Below are 20,348 nucleotides of genomic sequence, written 5' to 3'. Positions count from 1 at the left end.
ATTAAACAAAGGAAAAGAATCACAAGAAGTTGTATTTTGTTCCCTCAATTTGGATGCAGCTTAGAATTAAGGATGTATATATCTACACAAACAAACAACTTTACATCAACAATATAAAGTTTGGTAAAGGTATGGAAATGTTTTAACACTGTTTTATCAGGTAGATAAAAATAATAAGCAGCTTGAGGATATAGTACTGGTCAAGTGTAGAATATGGAGTTCAGACTCTGCTCTGGGTATTCATGCGTTCACACAAGATTCATCCACAGCTTTCCGTCTTGTTCCTCTGGCCTGACGTTTTGAAGTCTTCCGGCAGCAGGTCCAGCATTTCCAACTTTGTACCTCGTTTGTGAGCAGTCGTCTTGCAGGTGCATGACGGAGCCTCTGGTGGAGGTGTTCCTCTGCTATTATTAAGGATCCAGTCCAGTCACGTTTTCATATGATCTCCACATCCCACTGTTGATCCAGTTTAGCCGGATTAAGTTTGTTTAGAATCACTTGGTTTTTGTCGTAGTGCTTGCCCCCTGAAACAGACATTGTTATTGGTTTAAATCTCAAAATACCTCATCACTTGTAATGTAAACAATTTTAATTTGAACTCAAGCAGGGATGAGTTCAAGTTCCATATTATTATGTTAACAGCATTTAGTTCATGTAAATGATCACTAGTACACACTGCGTCTTGGTTTGTACACTGACGTGATTTAGGCCACAAGGTGTCAGTAACTGACAGCGACGAAAACAAAGCCATTCGACCTAAACACTTAGTTTTCAATCCAAGTGAAAGTCCAATAAACAGAACTTGACCATGAGGGCTCTATTGTTACATTGCTGCTGTTAATCAGGCATAGAGTCATAAACTACTGTACAAAAGGTTGCGTCTTAAGTAACAGTAGCGAGGAATGAGGAATGCGTATTTAATAATGTCCGGACCGCTTCCATCTGAACATAAAGTGCATGCAAGTTTGTTGTGTGAACCTGGAAATACTTCACTCTCACTTGTGCTCTTTAACGGCACGTGTGATGCCCCTGACGGGTGGCTCACCTTTGACCTCCAGGACCAGATCGGGCGTGGGGCTGTAGCGGATGAAGCCCTGAGGCGTGATGCTCCAGAGGTTGTCCTGGTTGTCTGGCTCTGGGGAGAGACCCACGCGGCTCCCCGCCATCGTCACGCTGCCGCTGGGACTCAGGCAGCACTCCTCCAGCAGCTGGAGGCGCAGAGCCGGGACTTTATTTATTCTCTAATCGCAAACACCTCTCGTAGACACAGACCTTTCACCGGTACAATAGATCCAGCGTTTTTTTGGGATTAAGGATTTATTTTGACATGATACAAAAATGCAGCACTTGCTTTTTACCCGTTGATCACGTCTGCGTAACACAAAGCCCGCTCGCGGCGCTGCTCACAGGCCACACGGTACCAGTACCTTGCAGTGGAGGTGTCCGTTTTGGTAGTGCCAGATCTGTTCGAATCCATCGGTCTCCTCTGTTTCCTGGACCCGCATCAGTTTGACATCACCCAAATCTCCGGTCACGGACATCATGAGCCCCGTCTGTCTGTTCCTTAGACGGAAGTGCACTCGCTTCTACTCAGAAAAACACACGAGACCGAACATGTAGACTTCCTTAAATTGGCCTACAAAACATGTGAAAGAAAGCGATCATGTCCTCTACCAACAAAATGAACTGTGCCTCAAAGCCGCAGGCTGCGGCCATTGAGGCTTGCAGCTATAACTAACGGCATCGGTCTTTTTCTCGGTGGTGTGCGGATTTACCGGCGTGAAGGACCCGAGAGCCCCGGGCCTACCCGGGAGAGGGAGGCTGTACCTGCATGAGAGGGCGAAGCGATCCGATTTTCTGCCAGCCGCTGATTTTGCGCCAGTCAGGCACCTCGCCAGGTTTCAGCAAGATCTGAGGCCCCCGATAGTTGATTCCCTCGTATAAAACCCACCTGGTGAGGAAGGAAGACAAAAACACGGCAAAGTTATATATACATATATTTATATACGTGTTCAACAGCTCCTTTGAAACCACCGCCAACCGCTCATTATTTTGCAATCCACTCCAAATTTAGCTACTAATTACTAATGTGTATAGGAGCAGTTTTTAATCATGCATTGTTGCCTAATTGCACAAATAACAGTGCATGGACAAGAATAATAATGCATCTTTCTGTCATTACACTGTTCTGATGTCTAAAACCTTGTGTTTGTCACTGGTGATAGAAATAAGTCCTCTTAAACTTTGAGCTGTATTTCTTCTGTTCTCCCTTTAAAATGAGCCGAGCTTCACGGCCGTCCACTTTGACTGTGACACTAAATGCTGCTTTCGACTGGGTCTCAACGGTCCTGTTGTTTGGCTGACCCCCCCCCCCCCCCCCCCCCGTGTCTCTCTGCAGTGGGAATGTGGCCCTACAGACGCGGCTCATTTCCTCAGCATTGGTTCACACCTAGAATGTGAATCTCACACATCAGGAGCAGATTCCCATCATCACTCCATCCGTCACTGCCGCCCCACATAAGAGGTGCTGATGCTGCACTCTATGAAACATCATGTGTAACCACACAGGCCAGAAACGCTACCTAGAACTCCAGGAGCCCATCTTCACTTCCAAATTCAAAACACCACCCAGCCGCTAATTCCACAGAAAAGCTTCAACGGTGCTTATTTTATTATCTTTTAAAATTAGAAAGTGAAAATAGACTAAAAAACAACAGGAACGGGGGACTTGGAGAATCAATGGAGGGGGGTGTAGGTCATTCTTCACTAGAATTAGACAATCACACACACATATACACACAGACTGTCATGCATTACGTAGTCAAACTCACACCAAGAGGAGAACCTGGTGACGCCTCAGTAGCTGCTGGACATTCATACCGCCCAGCAGTTGAAATGTACTCACATGCCTCCTTCCACCAGCACAGACTGGACTCTGCTGCAGCCTCCCACTAGCTGCAGGTTCACCGACCCCTCCGTCAGCACCACCCTCTTACCCCACAGGCCACAGCGCTCAAACAGAGTGATGGATGGCAGCGAAAACTCCTGCCGGGGGGGGGGGGGGGAAGTACATTAAGGAACGCTGTTCTGCTCCCAGGCACTTGTGCTCTCTGTTAACTGCAACAGATGCTTTGTGTTGTCCTCTAGTTCAGCAGCAGTGACCCATTTAGCGTCATCAAAATAGGACGGCTACCCGGCCAGTCAATTTGTGGGTTGTTTTATTACTGTGAACATGTGACATATGTATTGATGTGTTCATCACTTCCCAAAAGATAGTGTATACTATACTATTCACGAAGCAGAAAGTACAGAAAAACTTGGGATAAACTTACAAAGCCAACGGTCTGTAGCGACAGGATGGAGCATTTGGCATTGGCGCAGCCCATTGCCCTCGGGTCAGGGTAGCTCCCCAGTTCTAACAAGTACATTCTGCCTGTGAAGTCCCGACCCTCAAACGCCAGCCAGCTGAAAGCGAATTGCACATTCACACACGCAGAGACATACAAACGCGTTAAAACACGCCCATGAAGAAAAACAATCCATATTTAAGTGAATATGAACATGAACAATGTGGTTATTCATCCCTCACAGTATGACACAGCTACACATAACCGCAACCATGAAATGAATAATCAAATATCAAAGATGCACAGAAGATCACGAGCTGCAATGTGGGACTTTAAGTAAGTGGAGCATTGACAGCCTCCAGCAGATCTCAGAGATATTTTGGGAATATGAGCAACACAATTGAGTACTTAAGTGAAATAAAAAATATGCAGCTACACTTGGATCAGATCACCCTTGGGAAATTCAAAAAACGGCCTCCTGCTTTCACAGGATGCTGCAAATACTTTAATCTACGTGCTATTCAACTTTCATCATTACTCTAAATAATAGCAGAGGGATAGTTTGTGCTTATAGAGTTCAGTATTACTGACCTTCCAGCCAGGACCTTGCATGAGGCCACAGAAACGCCGTCCTGCAGCGAGGCCACGCTGTCCTCCAGGGGGACAACGGAGCCCTGAAAACCCGGCTCGGAGAAAATCTGCAGCTGGAGGCGACACACACACACACAGCGAGACAATGAATCTGAGTCATCAACTCGAGCCTCTCACGCATACCAGCGGGATCAGAGTTATTTCATCCTTTCCCATCGCTTACCTTAAACTTATCTGCATTCTCAAAATCATCCTGAAATGAAGAAAAATAGTTTCATGAAGTTCATTTACATGTATTGAATAACACACACAAGTGGCTAGGCGGGACACACAATAACAAACAAAAATGTCATTAATTCTGAGCTAAATGAAACACTGTCTATTGGTCTTTTCAGAAGGATTTCCTTTTTACTGCATTTGGTCACTTAATAAAATTATAGTTGGAACACGATAAACTTTCGCATGAAACCTTTGTCTGTTTGTCATCATCTGGTTTATATTTTCATGTAGTGGCTTCACGATGACTCAGTGCCCGTATGACCAGTTTTATTTAAGATGTTTCCCTTCTGAGTCTCATGACTTGTATTTTCCCCACAGCACAGTTCATAAAGGGTTGTCTCTCCGACTCCACTCTTTAGATTTGGTCACGAGCACGAGTTTTGTGACTGGTCACATGCAACGATGGCCCTTAGCAACAAGCACTTCCATATTTATGAACCGTGTCACTCACGGAACGCTAAAATGCATCAACTGTGGTTATCTAAAGCTCATTGCGCTTAAGTGACACCAGCTGCTGCTACAGAATATGTACAGTAACGTTACAACTCCAGGACGACCTGTCTAGTAACTGGAGGAAAACATTAGCATTTCATTGCTGTGAGTCAATGCTCTTACCAACACAACGGGCATGGCTGAGGCCACTCTGGGCTGCAGCGCCCCCCAGTCCTCAGGGCTTCCATACAGGCCTTTCTCCAGGAGGTAGCACTCGCCACAGAAGCCCGCCTCCTCGAACACAACCCAGCTGACGGACGACAAGAAGGACGGGGGGGGGGGATTACGATTAGCCTTTTGGAGAAACACAGACGCGCCAACAACGACAACCACAAGCATTCAAGCCCCTTTTGTTCTCAGCTCTGTACCGAATGTACTCTCATGTTGTTGAAACGTTGTTACATTCCACGTTGTTCCCCATTTGATCCGCCTCTCCCTTGGCTAGAAACGATCCACGTGTTCTGCATTTCATTACTCTGATGACTCATTCGGACTTTCTAACTTTTTACTTTTTTTCCACCTGAAAACTAGGGAACAACAATTGTATTTTTCTCTTTTTTTTAAAGGAATGTACAATAATAAAACAAGGAGACAAGACCCTCCCGTCTAAATATTCCTACTGAAAAAAGGTGTGTGAAGCAGCCTGCTCACAGGCGGATTGGCATTGACAGAAAGTAAGGCGTGGCAGACTAAACATTAGTGAACACGGCAATCTGTCTCGACCTGTCAACCTGGGCGCGGCGGCCCTCCGAAGAACGCCAAAAAGACGCCGCGATTACATGACGGGACCGTAGCCTCAAAGTGCTCGGTACCTTTTGAACTGCGCTGTCAAGATCAGTCACTTGTAGACAACACACCGTAACGCTTGCAATGTAAAGACAAGAGTACGAACAGAATAAACGACTGACAAGAAGCCCTCCGACCCGAGGGTTTCAGGGACAACGCTCGACACTCACACGCCGGCGATGACGTCGATCGACTGTGTCCTCACGCCGTAGCCTGTGCCCTCCATGTCAATAACGGGCACCGTGAGGTCGATGTTGACTCCGAGCTCGCCGAAGTCTTTGTCGCTAAACATTTTCAGGTGCGGAGACATGAAATCCTGTAGAATGAAAAGCATCTGGTGAGCGTCACGCCCGAGAATACGCATCCTAAATGTCATCCAAAGTCAATATACCGTGTGGTGTTGACATTTAACCTTTTAGAAGAAATCTGTAACAAAATCCGTCAAGGTAAAGATTCAAAATACTGATATGAAGAGCATCAATGGCATGTTTCCTTTTGCGAATGAAAGAATTGATAAATGTGCTTTTAGATTTGACTGACTGATTTGACATTTCTTTGATATTACTAATAATAATCACAATCTCCTCATTTTACACACGTTTTTGCAGTCTGAAAAATAAAAACTAATCAAAGCAATCCTGAGAATAAACCTTTTGGAGGGAAAACAAAACCGTTTCAACTCATTCTAAACCGCTCCCAAACCCTTGCGGGGTCGAACCATTATTTGAATGGAACCCCGGGAGGGGACTCACAGCCGAGATGGGTCGCAGTGAGCCCAGCTGGTCACAGCCGCCCCAGTCGCCGCAGTGCAGGTACTCTCCCTCCTCCAGGACGTACTGCTGGCCCTCGAACCCTGGCTCGCTGTAGCCCACCCAGCTGGAAGGAGGAAAAGGACCAACGCTGCTGGTTAGAGCCGTATCTGTGCTCCATGCTCCTGTGTGAGCGGAGATGATTGACGGTGCGCGTTGGACTCACAGTCCTCCCACGATCTTTAAAGACGCCACAGAAAGCGGTTTGCTGGAGTCTCCGTCCGTAGCGACGTCTCCTTGACTTTCACAAAAACTGAATACGTCACTGTCGATTTCCACAGAGGCGCCCTCGAGGCCGGGCTCCCCGTACAACACAGCCTGAAGTGGAGAAAGAGCCAGAACATTGATCTCTGATCAGCTAATAGATAAAGTGCTACTAAAATAAGCCCTGATCTCGCTATTCCCTCACGTGTATTATCTGCACTTCTCTGGTTCAAATGCACTTCATTGAGTTAAAGTATTCACAGTATGACGCGTGATGCTGGATAGCTGTTTGAATAATACACAAGAACACAAGAACTTTTCTGATCAATTAGCCAAATAAGTTTAAGCAATGCTAAATATCTTGCTGTGGTTAATAGTGACCACAAATGAAGTGAAAAACACTTCCTTCGGTTCTGCTGAACATTTGTGAGAACATTATTGGGAATGGTTGGACTTCAGTTGAAGAGTTGGGTTATGATACTTAGAATTAAACCTAAAAAAGGCTATTATTCTTTAATTTTGAGATTTGAAAATATACTTTGGTTGCACTGTTTTTTGTATCAAATTCAGATGACAAAAATACTCAAGGAAAAATTTAAAAATGCAAGGCCTTTTTTTAAATTAAAAATATTTTCTATTAATGCAATAAAACAATCTATTTTCACAATTTGCAAATCTGAAAAAAACATTCTGCCTTTTATCGAGATACCGTCTTAGGAAGATTATTTAGCATTATGATGCTTTGGTCATTAGTTATTAACTTTAGGTGCATATAGTCTGTTGGCTCCCTCAGTTTCACTCTCAATTTCTAATCTCTGCATGTGGGACCTTTGTATAGTTATTTTCTAGTAAAGTTATTTTCCCAACGTTTTAGCGCATCTGGGTCTTCTTTGGATTTGGATTTGCTGCCTACCATTGTGACGATTAGGCAAAATGCAAGTGAAGTGAATTTCATAAAAGTATTGTAGTCCTACCTTGACGTCATTGGGATTCTCCACTTTGAAACCACCCTAAAACAGAAATATCATCATCAACAACCTTTGGCAATTAAATGTACACTGTAAATTCATTGCATTGTGTCTTTGTTGACTTGAACAGAGACTGAGATCCTACAGTCAGAAGTAGCAGCTCTATGACTCTAAGGACTTAAAAGATTTATACTCCGAACATCAAACATTTCAGCACTAAATTCTCTCCCGATTAAACTGGGAAATAAAGAAAAGAAAAGAAATCATTTGTCCCGCTGGTGAAACTACGGGGAAACACATACATCAGATGTTACACAAAAAAGAAACAAACCATTTTAAGTGGTCTGAGAGATCCAACAAAGGGTGACGTGAAGCCCCAGGAGTCGGGGTGAGGGTACTCTCCCGTCTCCAGGACCGTTATCATGCCTTGGAAGCCGGGGTCACTGAACACCAGCCACCTGAGGTAAAGAGGGACGGTGCATGTTTAATGAGTGCGTAGTGATGAACCTGCGTGGCTTTTTGCTTTTATCAAGAGCACAATTGTCACAAAGAGAACACACTCACTTTCTTTACAGGTATGATGAGCACTTAGTACATAAAGTATTATGAGGTCAGGCGGGGTTTTCATTAGGTATTTTATATATCTGTGTCAGAAATGAGTCATCCAACTATAACAGAAAAAAAGCTAATTCTTTCAGAATAAAACTTTGTAAGAGTGACATGAATAGCATTTTCTTTTATAATTCTCTTTTCTTTATGGGCAGCCTTTGAAGGCAAATGCCCCTTTTAACCAAAATGTAGCAAAATGTAATGCTGTAATGTTAAAACAATCTCCAAAATGTCTGGTTTCTACCAATGCACAATAACATTAAATCAACTTCCTCGTGAGCAAGGTACATAATGTCCTTGATGCCAACACCTTTCATGCATTCTCCCCTTAACCAAATTCTCTCCACACCTTTGTCTGTTTCCCTCCAAATAGTCTCCACCTCTTCACTTTAGAAGTGCCTTCTGTTTCATAACATGCAACGGCAGGAAGAACATTCCTGAAGCGGTCAAAACCAAAGAAAAAGACAAACCCAGAGGAACGTAGTGAGGGAATTATCTCTGTGGGGGTTTTCAGAGCCAAAGACTGTGGTTACATTACAAAAAGACAGCTTTACATTTGGACTGCCAGTTGTTTGTCACATTGCACAGGTTTTCTCATTTGCTCTTGCTTTCACTCTTACATAACAGTCAAACCCGTTCTTTGCTCTTTAAGTGCTTAAATATATTGCATTCCAGACAAAATCGAATCCCCGGATATCTGCCTATCTTCCCAATTTGATCAATCCGAATGAATAGAAGGGTCTCGCGATTACGTCCGCCTGTTACTGTGCGGCACACTTTACCGGAGGACAACTGCAAAGGTCTGATTGTTGTGCTTTGAGAGGCACACTTACACGCCGGAGTGCACTCGGATGGAAGCGGTGCTCAGCGGGACGCCAAACGAGCCCGTCTCCACGGTGTCATCGTGATAAGGTGTCACTCTGCCCAGGCCCCCCGGCTCCGTAAACAGGTCAATGTGAGGGAGGCTGTAATCCTACACAGAGGGGTAGACCAACACAGTGATCAGCAGCAGCGGCCCTTAAAATCATTCCTCTGCAAAGGCACCCGAGGGGTCTGGACTGCATGTCAAAGCAATATGATATATTGGCCGAGGTCCACAGAGCCATGTGGGCTGACACTGGGGCCGAAGTACATATCCGGCTGCACTCACCGAGACAGCCAGTCGAATCGAGCCAATTAGCATTGGCGGGTTGTTCTGTGGTTCTGTCTCCGGACCGGCCTCCGCCCAAATATTTGTCAATTCCGTGCCTCCCTCCTCCAAGGCGATGCAGCGTCCCTGGAAGTCAGGCTTCTCATAGATCACCCAACTGCAGGGAAAATGAAAATCTGATAATGATATACGTTGGAAGAAGAGAGGAGAGGAGTGACTAATGTATGTGGTAAAAATAGAAAGTGCTTAGGAACACAAACGAGAGTGTTGCTCAGTTTAAAGGTTAAAAAAAAGAGCTGATAACAAAAAGTCCCCCTGAACCATGCCATATCCTGTTTGTGTGATGCAATCACAGATTGAGGTGTAAAAAGGTGCATTGTTGGCCGGGAGCAGTGTCTCCTGAGGCATCTGCTGGTTGCCTGGAAACCGCAGTATGTAGTATAATATATATTACCTTTTGACAAAGCCAGGCAAGCGTTTCCACTCAGTCATGATCTAATTGCTCCATAATTATAAGGGCATGGTGCGATTCTTATCGGCACATTATTCAAATATATACATACGCAGGAAATTGTGTAACTAAACCTTTTGCTATTTTATGGAAGAGCAACATAGATATGTAGATTTGATCTATCTTTTTACTCCTGTTATGGAGCAACGCTGATGTGTCAGTTTAGTTTGCTAAAGTGCAAGAACCCAACATGCATGGACAAGAGCATTCAATCCAAATTCCTGCCATTGGTTGCAGACTTCTCCCACTCAGGTGAAGGTGGGGGAAGCAGGTCTAGAAACAGCCGTTGTCCAGCAAAGACAGCGGATAAGAACACTGCACATTTCAAAATGAAAAACCTTATAAATGTTCATAAGGAAGAAAATGCATTCCGCACTGCTAGAGGTAATGCACAATTATTTTTGCGAGAAACACCGAAATTAAAATGAAACTTTTTTTACTAGTAATCTTCAGGTAAAGTGTATGAGGTCTTAACAGGCAACAGCACCTCACTATTTGTGAATCATCCATTTCAATGCCCATTTTCTTTTCCTCATCTAAATGTTCTGGTTTAAACGTCGCTACTCACCATCCTCTGACAACCTTCACAGATATCACAGGCGAGAGCTGCAGAGAAGTAGCATCTGCCGTATCCCGGTAGATCTCATGCACCTGGCCGCTGAACTGAGGTTTTTCAAACAACTCCATCTGTGGAGACATGAAGGGTAGTGTTCTAAAAAATAAAATAAATACGGCATTGCATGCTTGCTCCATCACTAAAAAGCGGGATTCACATAGCAAGGCACTTCCCTTTTTTTTTATTTAAAAGTCATATTTTAGTTCAAACAGGTCAGCTTCTTTGCAGGAATGAGGTTCAAATGTACTCCAAAATCTGAGATCTAGCTCTACCATGTTTGCACGGCATTGGCACCATGCCGTAATCACATCCAGATGACTTTGTAATACATTGTTTACCCCCACGAACGCCATATTAAAAGCAGATGTTTCCATAGGAAAGAGAGTAGTCTGTTCAGATCCCTCCCCCCCAACCTGGCTTTTTTCTGTTGAATATGGGCAGAGCCGTGACTACTGTACCTTTCCAGGGCGCTTGTGAAATCCCTTTTCAGTTCTTTCCTGGAATGCAAAAAAACATCATTTTCATCGTGACAAAAACCACAGACTGAAAAAAACAGCAGTACGTAGAAAGCTTGTCAGGTTGTATTCTGCCAATTTGTTTTAGATGACTAATTGTTTTTGTCTTTTGAGATATGTCTGTACTACTAAACGTCCTAATTAAATGTGCGCATTTGACTTCTTAACAGATGTTGTTTAGAAGCTGTGTAATATTGGCTGTATCAAAACCAGTAAATAAGCCAAACTGTTTACATTTAGAAGAAGTGATTTCATATTTGGTTGAACTTGTTTTACAATTTTTTTCCAATGCTTTCCTTTTCAAATTGAATCTTAGTATGCATGGAAATATGTGGATTTAAGAACAGCAAATACCATCCATCCCAGACCCTCAATAAATGGTTAAATTGTTTTATGTGCATACCAGCCCAAAGGTCAAAGGTCCAGACGTCTTTTTACTCCATGCTGGGACCAAAATAATCTAACTTGCATGTCGAGTGCAGATTGGAAAGTATATTTTTCATCTGTCAACTCGGAAAATGGAAAATCCTGCTGAGAATCTCTTACTGACCAAACTGGTATTGAAATAATTGGCAGAATAATTTAACAAAATTAAGAGTCATGCTTTATTGATGATCATTTCAGGGCTTTTCTGGAGAGAGCTTTGCTAGTTGAAATTTAGAATTTGGAAGTTGACACAACTTCAATTGGTATACTTCAGTTAATTGAACTAATACTGCGTATTATCAAAAATAGAGTTTAATTGCAGCTGTCCTTTTTTTCACAACCAATATTTGTTAAGTCATTTGTAAATTATGTAATGTTTAGCAAGGAGAAAGACAAAAGCTTCTGTACTTATGATAATACAAAAATACATATAGACCTCTAAAGCAAAAGAACGTTGAATTTTCTTTTACAAACGGCAGTGCAGCTCCAAGGGAAATTTAAGTTGTTAAGCCCTAACTCGCCCCCCAGTGCGGCAGGCCTAAGATATGCAGCTTTCATTTTTTAACTTAGCTATTAGTGCGCTCTTAATAGTATTCGAGCTGCACACTTACATTATGACTCAGTACTGCCTGTGGCAAAGCCGGGGGCTTCTTAAGCTCAAACAGTGTTGGATGTGTGCTTGGAGGAATCTCAGGAAGACGTGGAGGCGCAGGAAGCAGTCGACCTAGTTTCACAGCGAGGTCTGCCTCGCCTCCAGATGCTGCAGATGTCATTTTTCCAATAACCTGACACACAAAAACAAACCCATCAGGTATGCGTGAAGGTGTGAAGGTCTTGTTCTGCTCCACTTAGTAAAAAACACAGTACAAAAAACCCGGCTCAAAATACGTTTTTTTGTGGTTTAAAAAGGCTAAAACCTCCAAGTCTCACTTGGCTCTAAGAGTATGCCATCATTACTTTTTCTTACTCCAACTCATTTGTTTGCTGGGACCTTTGTGAAATGGACATTTTAAAACGTGAAAGAATCCAAAAAACTGACCTCGGGCGCGACTCGCTCTTCTCCTTTTATGCTGTGCTCTGGTTTCGCTGGTTCTTGTGGGAGGTACTTCTCCAAATAGTCCGGCAGCTTGATGTCATTAAAAGCAGGAAGTGGAAGGCCTGAGTCACCGAGCACAGAGTCGGCCGTGCGGGCTCCCTCTCTGAGCGGAGCTCTGCCGGTCGGGCTCGGCGGGGGCGGCTGGTATTCGCCCGTGGGGCTCAGCTGCGGGCCTTCGCCGGGCGACGCGGCTCCGTTCCTCCTCCCTCTGAGGCCGGAGGAGGTGAGGCTGTTGAGGACGCAGCTGCCCTCCAAGCGAGACTTCACCTTGATCGGGTCCTCTCGCTCTTCCTTGACATCGTTCTCCTCTTTGACGGGGGTGTTGTCCCTGAGGCGAGAGTGAGGGTCCAGAATACCGAGCAGCATGCTCCTGTCGGCGAAGCTTGCCCTGGCAGGCTTAAGGATGGCCTTTGTCTCCTTGTCCTGGTACTTGGAGGCTAGGAGGCTCGGGGCCGTGTCCTCACAGAACTGACTCTTCTTGCTCAAGCCAAACTTGAACTCCTCTGGGTCAAACGTCTTCTCGCAGCGGGCCTCTTTGATGGCGGGCATGGCGAACGGCGGCTGGGGCGTCCGCAGCGGGTTGTGTTTGCGCGGCGGGAGGGAGAAGGGTGCACAGAGCTTTTGGATTTTCTCAATGAAGTCGTTATCATCTCGGTCACCGGGAGTGTCCAGAAGATTGTTCTCGCTCCCAGAAGAGGTCAGTTTGGCCGGCGAGACTTTGAGCGTCCGTTTGGGAAAATCCACATCCAGCCAGCTCGAAGGAGCGTCTCGCCGCAATGCAGAATCGTCTCTGCTTTGGAGCTTCTTCACGGTCGCATGCTGGCTCGTGCCTGGCGTCGCCTCATTAGCTGGCGGAGATTTTCCTGGCTTGTTCCTGACCTGTTCCTTTTCCAGCTGTGAACGTGGGGAGATTTCCCAATTAGCAACGGGTGGAGGTTCATTCACTAGTGAATGGTGCGTTTTCTCTACTGTCTTCTCTACCACATCGCCCGCGGGCTTGGAAGCAGCACTTGTACTCTCCATATCTGGAGATCTTTCACACTTCTGAGGTCTTGGAGCTGGTTTCGTTACGTCTCCCGAGTCTCTTAAGGGCACTGGTTTGACAGTTGAACTTTTCCCCCCAGCATCCCGCCTCGCTGCATCGCCGCTCAGCCATTTGGAGACTGAAGGAGGCGAAAACGTCCCACCCGACGACTCCTTGGGTGACGCGCCAGCGGCATGTGCCGTGGTCAGCGCTGGCGCTTTCTCGGCGGCCGTCGTCGCCGTGGCAATTGGCTTCGGGCTCGGGAGCCGAGCCCCCGGGTCGTCTGGGGAGTTCTGTGTTTTCTCCGGCGCCGCGGCGACCACCACGGGCTCCCTCGCCGCTGCGGGGCCTTCCGCGGGTCTCGTCGCCGACCGTCGAGGCCCAGGCGCCGCCTCCGCTCTCAGAGGCGCCGGCGCCGCGGCTGCCTCGGTCGCACTCGCCGCCTCGTTCGTTTGGGGCACGGCACAAACCGCGGCTTTTTGATTGGCGGCCTTCGTTTGCCTGGCGCCTTGTTTCTGGGCCGACGCACTGTCCGGTTCTGAGGACGGAGAGTCTGTCTCTGGGCGATTTGATTCTGGCTTTGTGGTGACTTTAGCTCGCTGAGTCTCATCTTTTCCTTCGGAACTCGTTATTTCATCTTTCCCCGCAGCACACGCCTCTGTCTCTGAGAAACCCGGTCCGCTCTCACAAGCCGCGGCTGGGAGCTGCTGTGCTTTGTCTTTGTTATGCTTCTCGGGCTGATTGGTTTTTTCGCTCTCAGCCTGTTCCAATTTGCCAGCATCTTTTCTCATAGCCGGATCTATGAAGTCGATGTCCTTCTGTGTTTGCGCCGTGTCTTTTTTATCCGGCTCGGTAGATTTTTCCCGCACTGACAATTCTTTTTTCGGCCGTTCGACACGTGGCTCCTGCTCATTCAAACCCGTCTTGTTAATGTCTTGTTCCACCGCTGAGGGGGAGGAGGCGGAAGTCTCTGTGCTTTCCTTGGAGGCCTTTTCTCTCCTCTGTGGGAATAAGTGGCTGTGTTCTCCTGCCTCTTTCTCCTTTTGAGGTGAAATAACAGGATCCTTGACGGTAAGCGCCTTGGTTCCACTGCTGCTAGCAGCCTTATCAGGTTCATCCTTTTTGATTGATGGCTCGGGTATTCCCTCCTGTCTGGTCACTAGTTTATCAATACTCTTCTTTTTAAATGAAGAATCCAACTTCTTCTTTTGACTTAATAACACCTCTGGCTCTTTCTGCGATGCCTTCTGCTCGGTATCGGTAGACAGTAATGAGGCTTTCTCCGTGAGTGGTTTGGAGGCCGAAGCAGCCTCATCCACCTGTGCCTGTTCATTAGCAGTGAGCTCTGGTTTTTCGGAGCGATCCGGTTTCTTTTCACTAGTTGGACTAATGGGACTGGTGGGTTCCAGACTTTTTCTCCTTTTGGAGCGGGAGGCTTTTCTGCTCGGGCCTTTGGACTGTGGGCTGATGCCATCAGTCAGTTCATCGCCGGGCCCTTTAGCCGGAACATTTATTTCAAGACTGTTAGATTTTGTGCCCCGATATGATGTTCTCGAGGCCACTTTTCTGTTTGAATTGGAGTCTGTTGATTGTTCTTTTGGAATGCAAATCTCTAGCCCTACAGCGGCGATATGTTGTCCATCCGGTTTTAATGCTATCTCAGGCTTTGCTTGCTGTATTTGCTTTTCAGTATCCAGTTGACCCTGATTGTCCACCTTTGATGACTTTGAGACGGCCTCTACAACAGACGAGGTAGCCTGTTGAGACATTCCTGCAGCGTCTGGCTTTCGAGGCGGCACCGGCTTGGTCTTGGTTTCGGTTGCCGACACAAAGTTCCTCGGTCGCTCCTCGGTCGCCATCGGTTTGTCCGCAGCGGGTGACGGCGAGCCGGACCTGGCTGGGCTGGAACGATCAGCTGATCTCGACCTGTTTTCTGACCGCAATAGGTCGGCCTTCAGCCTCTCCGGGGCCTTCCTGCCTGGAGAGCTGTCGACGCTCCTCTGACTTTGTACCGTCCGCTTGTTAACTCCCGCTGCCGGGCCCTCAAAGAGGCTGATTTTATCCGAAATGCGGCCAACGGATGGCTTGGGCCCCTCGTCGGTTTTCTGGTGTAGCTTGTGCAGTCTGTGTAGGATAAGAGGAGAAGGATTCAGCAACACAGGTTGTTTTTTTTTTTGGCAAAATCATACACATTTTAGGTTGATTTTAACTAATCGGTCAAACTCGCACACAGCAAAATGCTTGATTGATGATGAAGTTTATTTTCCAACGTTGGGCAAAAGTGTTGAAGTGCAGAGTTGAAATCCCACTGCAAAAAGTTTATTCAACTGTTACGAAAGAGCCTGAGTCACTATCCAGTGTCACAATCAGATTTATTTACGACACTTGGTAGAGTTAAATTGGCTCTTTGATAGGTCTGAAATGTAAATGTACAGTTTCACACTTCCTGGTGTTTAACTCTACGTACTGTGCATTTAACACTCAGAAATGTGCGACTAATTGTTGTGAGGTATTCATTCAAGTCTTATTCTTATATTCTAACCTCGGGGTTGTACTTTGTGTTATGACTCAAACTATTGTTCCACTCAACACATTCCTTTTCACAGCACCGTTATATTACAGGTATCTACAGGTATATTACCATGTTAGAGGTGCACTCCTCGTAACATTTACTCCTAACAAGTGGGCCATTTCCAGTGAGGGTTATATGAAAGCTTTTTGATATAACTCACAGCTCCACGAAATTTGATGATTCATCTTTTCATTAGTTGACAAGTCACAAACTGCTTTTATCTATATTGGATCAGTCACCTTAAGGAGAAGACTTACCCGGCATCACTCTCTGTTTTCAGGTAATCCTTTGCTTCATCCTTTTGATTCTTCAAGGCTGCTTCAGTTTCCTGGGTGCCTGCGTCTGGATCTTTCTTTGGATTCAAAGGCACATTTTTTGTAAAAAGCTTCACCTCACTTCGAGAAACCTTCATACTCAGGCGTTTGGACTCGGGCGTCTCCGTCTTTCGCTCTACTCTGTAAACGGTGCTGTCGACCTCCATGTCTGCGCCCGCGTGAGCCGCACGTGCCGGGGCGGCCGCGACGACCGAGTTTGAGTCCTGCTTGTTGTCCGACGGCTCGGCTTTATCAGGGCAGGAAGACTTATTCTCTGCTCCTTCAGGTGAAGCCTGAGAGGAGGCGTGGGGCTTGGAGGAGGAGGAGTTTACAGAGGACTCTCCCATGTCAGACTTTGGACTTTTTGCCTTAGGGCTGGTCACTGGGTTGTCTGTTGTTGGGATTCCCTCCGGGACAGGTTGGACGCTGGGGGGCATTTTTTCCTGGGAGCTGTGGCCTTCTTCTACCTGAGAGTTCTTTCGGACTTTCCTTTTGGTTGCGTTTTTACGCCCCATGCTGTCAGCCTCCGGTGGTCCTTCAGGTTCAGGCTCTGACTGCGACTCTTTGTGTGATTTCAGCGAAACCCCCACTAGGGCGCTGTAATAACTCTGTCCCCCGACCACGGGCCTCACATTTGTCTTTTTGTTCTCTGCTCTTGTTGAACTCGCGCTCAAACCGAGACTCGGCGATGAATTTGCTTTGGCGAGGACGTTTAGGTCCCTTTTCGTGACTCGGACGATGTCCTGTCCAGCGCAGGGGTTCTGCTCGCAGTGAGTGACGCTGGTCTCCTCCAGGTACACGTGGAGCCTCCGGCCTGCCTGGGCCTGTCTCTCCGCTTGAGGCGGGCCGGGGGCAAGGTCAGACTCCCTGACCGCGCCCTGCTCTGCGGAGGAGGACAGATGTGTCACCTGGCGGGCGTTTGTCTCCGGATTCCCGCTGCCGCTCTCCTCCCTCTGCTTGCCTTGCACGACTCTCTCCTCCCTGCACTCCACAAGCTCCTCCTTCTTTGGATCTCCTCCTGCTTTTTCAGCGCTGCTCACAACAGAGCCGCCTCTGTGGGCAGACTGAGTGGCGTCCAACGCTTCACAAGGGAAAACGTCTCCAGAGAGACGGAGTGGATTGCGATTGGAGGGTCGGCCCTTCGCCTCCTGCTGCTCCGACTCTCGTGTCCCTGTCCTGAGTCTCACAGATTCCTCGCTCTCCTTTTCTTCCTCTGACTTGAGAGCCTGACCGCTAATCGCAGGGGCATTTTCACTGGGACTAGTTGGAACTTTTCCCCTCCATGGAGAGAGCCAGCTCCCGATGCGCCCCAAGACTCCAGTGCTCTGCTGCTCCTCAGGGCTCTCCGACTAGAGCAAAACAGAGAATAACTTCAGTTAATGACTCAATGTGCAGTGGCGGTTGATAAGCATGCGAATTTTCCAATGTATGCACGCAAACGTTGAGCTGAGAGCAGTTACACGTGTTAAAACAAATATACTTGCCATGAACAAAGCAAATAGAGTGCAGGCTTGAATGATTGAGGTTTGTTCATTTTGCATGCATAGTTAAGCATAGCAAGTACATGCAAGAGTTCTTATAACCTGTAAGCTTACCGTGGAAAATACCATATCATTCAGATTCTTTACGTAGGTTGTGAACATGATTTTGGTAAGAACAAAAACTCCTAAAGAGCATAAAACAAAAACAAAATCATTCCCTCAGGATAAACAGTAGCAGTGTGTAAAGCAGGGAACCATCGCAAAACTATATAAATTTTTTCCCTCAGCAAAGTTATCCATCCTTAATTAAGTCCTTTTTGGCAGTAGCTTCAAGTTCAACTCACCCTTAATTAGACACAGAAGAATATTTCCCGGCCGTGTTAAAAATGAACCCGTTTTTCAGTCTGTTCTAGATCGATCCGCTCTACATGCTTGTCTCACTAATGCACGTGTTGGGTTTAGTCCTCCTTGCATCCACAAGTGGGAAGACAGTCACATCGGGCTGGAAGTTTTGCTCCGACAGCGACGCACACGCGGCTCTGCGTTGCCTTCAAGTGCTCCTCGTAGACCTCCGACGCCAGTGCACCTCCGAACCTGAACCGTGCTTGCGTTTAGTCTGGCTCAGCTGGTTTAGTTGTATGACCGGCTGCTTTCGTGTCCGAACAACTCCCAGCAAGTCCCATTAAAATCACTGCCATACCTTTGTCGAGCATGGAATGTACAGTTCCTCAACACGTAGTCAACAGCGAATGCAGAGCGATTGTTCTTCAAGCTACTTGAGTATTTCCATTCATGCAGCTTAATGTAATATGTGGAGCCAAGCCTACATCTCTGACGCAAATACGGCACTTTTACAGTACAGCTTTATATAGAGTACATGTGTATGGAAACTGGGTGGATGAGTAGCGTATTATCAAAGGTTTTTCAGTATGGCGTACTGCAATGGAGGTATTTAGAATTGACGCACATTAAAAAAAAAACACCTCCACATTTCTGAAAAGTATGTGTATTGTTTTATAGATAAGAAGAGGAACTCAAATGGTTTAACATAATAGACAAAATGTTAAAAACGGATCAGTGGAGAAAAAAAAACACATGTTGATGCATTGCAGTTTGCCACCTAAAGTATCAAAGTCACACTTTGCTGTTAGAAATGTGAGACACTTGCTTGACCCAGCTCACCTTCCTGGCAAATACAGTTCAAACATGTTGAAGTTGAGCTTTAGTTAAAAAAAAGCGAATTTACAAGTGGTCCAAAAGAGGCCGATGGTATCTAATCCAACAAATATACATGAACATGCATTACATGAACATTACATTTCGGTGAAATAAAGTCACATTGACGACACTATGCTGAAGCAGTCCAGGGCAATGTTGGGCTTTGAGCTCAAAATTCCTACATGGTGTGGTAGTATTTGAAAGCGGCGAGAGGCAGTGTTTGAATAATCTTTTCCAGGGGAAATGACGCACTGACTGTGTGGTTTTTGGTTGTTTGCTCTGCAGACCCGTGTGCGCCCTCTTTATTTGGCGGGCAGCTCAACCCAGTGTTTTCCATGCTGCTTGGTCTAGGAATTTAACCGTTTAGCTACTTTTTCTGCAGGATTATTATTATCTCGACTTATTTATTTCTCATCGAATAAAGCTCTCCACACACACAAGACAGGTTTGAACTAAGCCCTAAACTTTTCCTCTCCCTCATGTGACACATCACTGCCTTTAGGAGTGGGAGTGGCTCGGGCAATTATTGCATTAAAAAAAACAAGGTAATCATTTTAGAAATCGAATGGTTCCGTGGTCACAGGTCGTTAATGTTAAAAGAAATGTTCTGTGGCGTTTACAGTGTCACACGCTCCGCCTGATAAATAAATTGCTCATTCATCTCATTTGAAAGGTTTCACCCCGCGTGACGTTGAGCCTGTTGGAGGTCAAACAGGTTTCAAGCGCCCCAAAACGCCAAAGCAAACAGCAGACCTGAAATAGTTTCATCAACCCGAAAGCCCACTCGAGCCCTTTAGTTCACCAGCAAACATGTGCAGAGACAAAGAGGGAGCCCTTACCATCGTTAGCGCTTCTCTCGGTTGCCTCGGGAATGAACCGGTGAAATGCAGCCCGGAGAGAAAAGCCCTCCGACAGAAAGAAGCCTTTCGGTGGCTTTTACTGATTAATATTGATCAACATGAGGAGGCATGAAGTCTCACTCTCGCCCTGTGTGTACTGTGTGTTGTGAACGCGGCTCTGGAGGTGTTATTTGAGTTTGTCTTTACGCCACGGTCACGAAGGGCTGAGGCTCGGCTGGAATCTGCCCGAGCAAGGTAACACACCTTGTGGCTGCAGACGCAGTGACACGAGCGGCGGTTTGTTGTGCAACTTTTCTGCAAACACATACATAACTTGGACTGTGTTCCACCGGTGGTGTTCCCTTTTACTGTATAATTGAAGTTAAAGTGTTTGGTAGCTAATTAAGCTGTAAATACATTCATTCTCTCTCACATGTACCATGTTATTACCTTGTTATATAGGCCTCTCAGAATCAAGTCTTCATTTGGATCCAACTTTTT

The 20,348-nt window shown here is 46.2% G+C and overlaps 1 protein-coding gene across 2 annotated transcripts; it reads right to left on the bottom strand.

Moving 5' to 3' along the window:
- Positions 1 to 8: 8 nt before the first annotated feature.
- Positions 9 to 20,065, bottom strand: LOC119194849 (beta/gamma crystallin domain-containing protein 1-like). Of its 2 annotated transcripts, XM_037449287.2 has the most exons (23): positions 18,135 to 18,497; positions 17,905 to 17,975; positions 16,253 to 17,658; positions 12,343 to 15,547; positions 11,915 to 12,088; positions 10,821 to 10,859; positions 10,315 to 10,433; positions 9,236 to 9,392; positions 8,919 to 9,058; positions 7,808 to 7,934; positions 7,483 to 7,518; positions 6,471 to 6,622; positions 6,248 to 6,371; positions 5,666 to 5,811; positions 4,833 to 4,959; positions 4,162 to 4,191; positions 3,939 to 4,051; positions 3,333 to 3,465; positions 2,906 to 3,045; positions 1,828 to 1,951; positions 1,428 to 1,586; positions 1,046 to 1,208; positions 9 to 524 (listed from the first exon to the last, which is right to left on the bottom strand). In XM_037449287.2, exons 2-23 carry the CDS (start codon positions 17,950 to 17,952, stop codon positions 436 to 438), a joined length of 6,951 nt encoding a protein of 2,316 aa, XP_037305184.2. In that variant the 5' UTR covers positions 17,953 to 17,975; positions 18,135 to 18,497; the 3' UTR covers positions 9 to 435. The 2 variants fall into 2 exon arrangements, with proteins under 2 accessions (XP_037305184.2, XP_037305186.2); XM_037449289.2 differs by lacking the exons at positions 17,905 to 17,975; positions 18,135 to 18,497 and adding an exon at positions 19,848 to 20,065.
- Between the last annotated feature and the right edge of the window lie 283 nt (positions 20,066 to 20,348).

The sequence above is a fragment of the Pungitius pungitius genome, chromosome 20 (assembly GCF_949316345.1).
Source record: "Pungitius pungitius chromosome 20, fPunPun2.1, whole genome shotgun sequence".
Lineage (NCBI taxonomy): Eukaryota > Metazoa > Chordata > Actinopteri > Perciformes > Gasterosteidae > Pungitius > Pungitius pungitius.
This window is presented reverse-complemented; position numbering and strand designations above follow the sequence as displayed.

Excerpts from the sequence above, each read along its gene's own strand:
- LOC119194849 (XM_037449287.2), bottom strand. The coding sequence starts at position 17,952 with ATGTTCACAACCTACGTAAAGAATCTGAATGATATGGTATTTTCCACG. Across the intron at positions 3,046-3,332 it reads CGCTACAGACCGTTGGCTTT|GAGTTTTCGCTGCCATCCAT; the intron begins GTAAGTTTATCC and ends CCCCCCCGGCAG. Across the intron at positions 1,587-1,827 it reads CGCTTCGCCCTCTCATGCAG|AAGCGAGTGCACTTCCGTCT; the intron begins GTACAGCCTCCC and ends TTTTCTGAGTAG.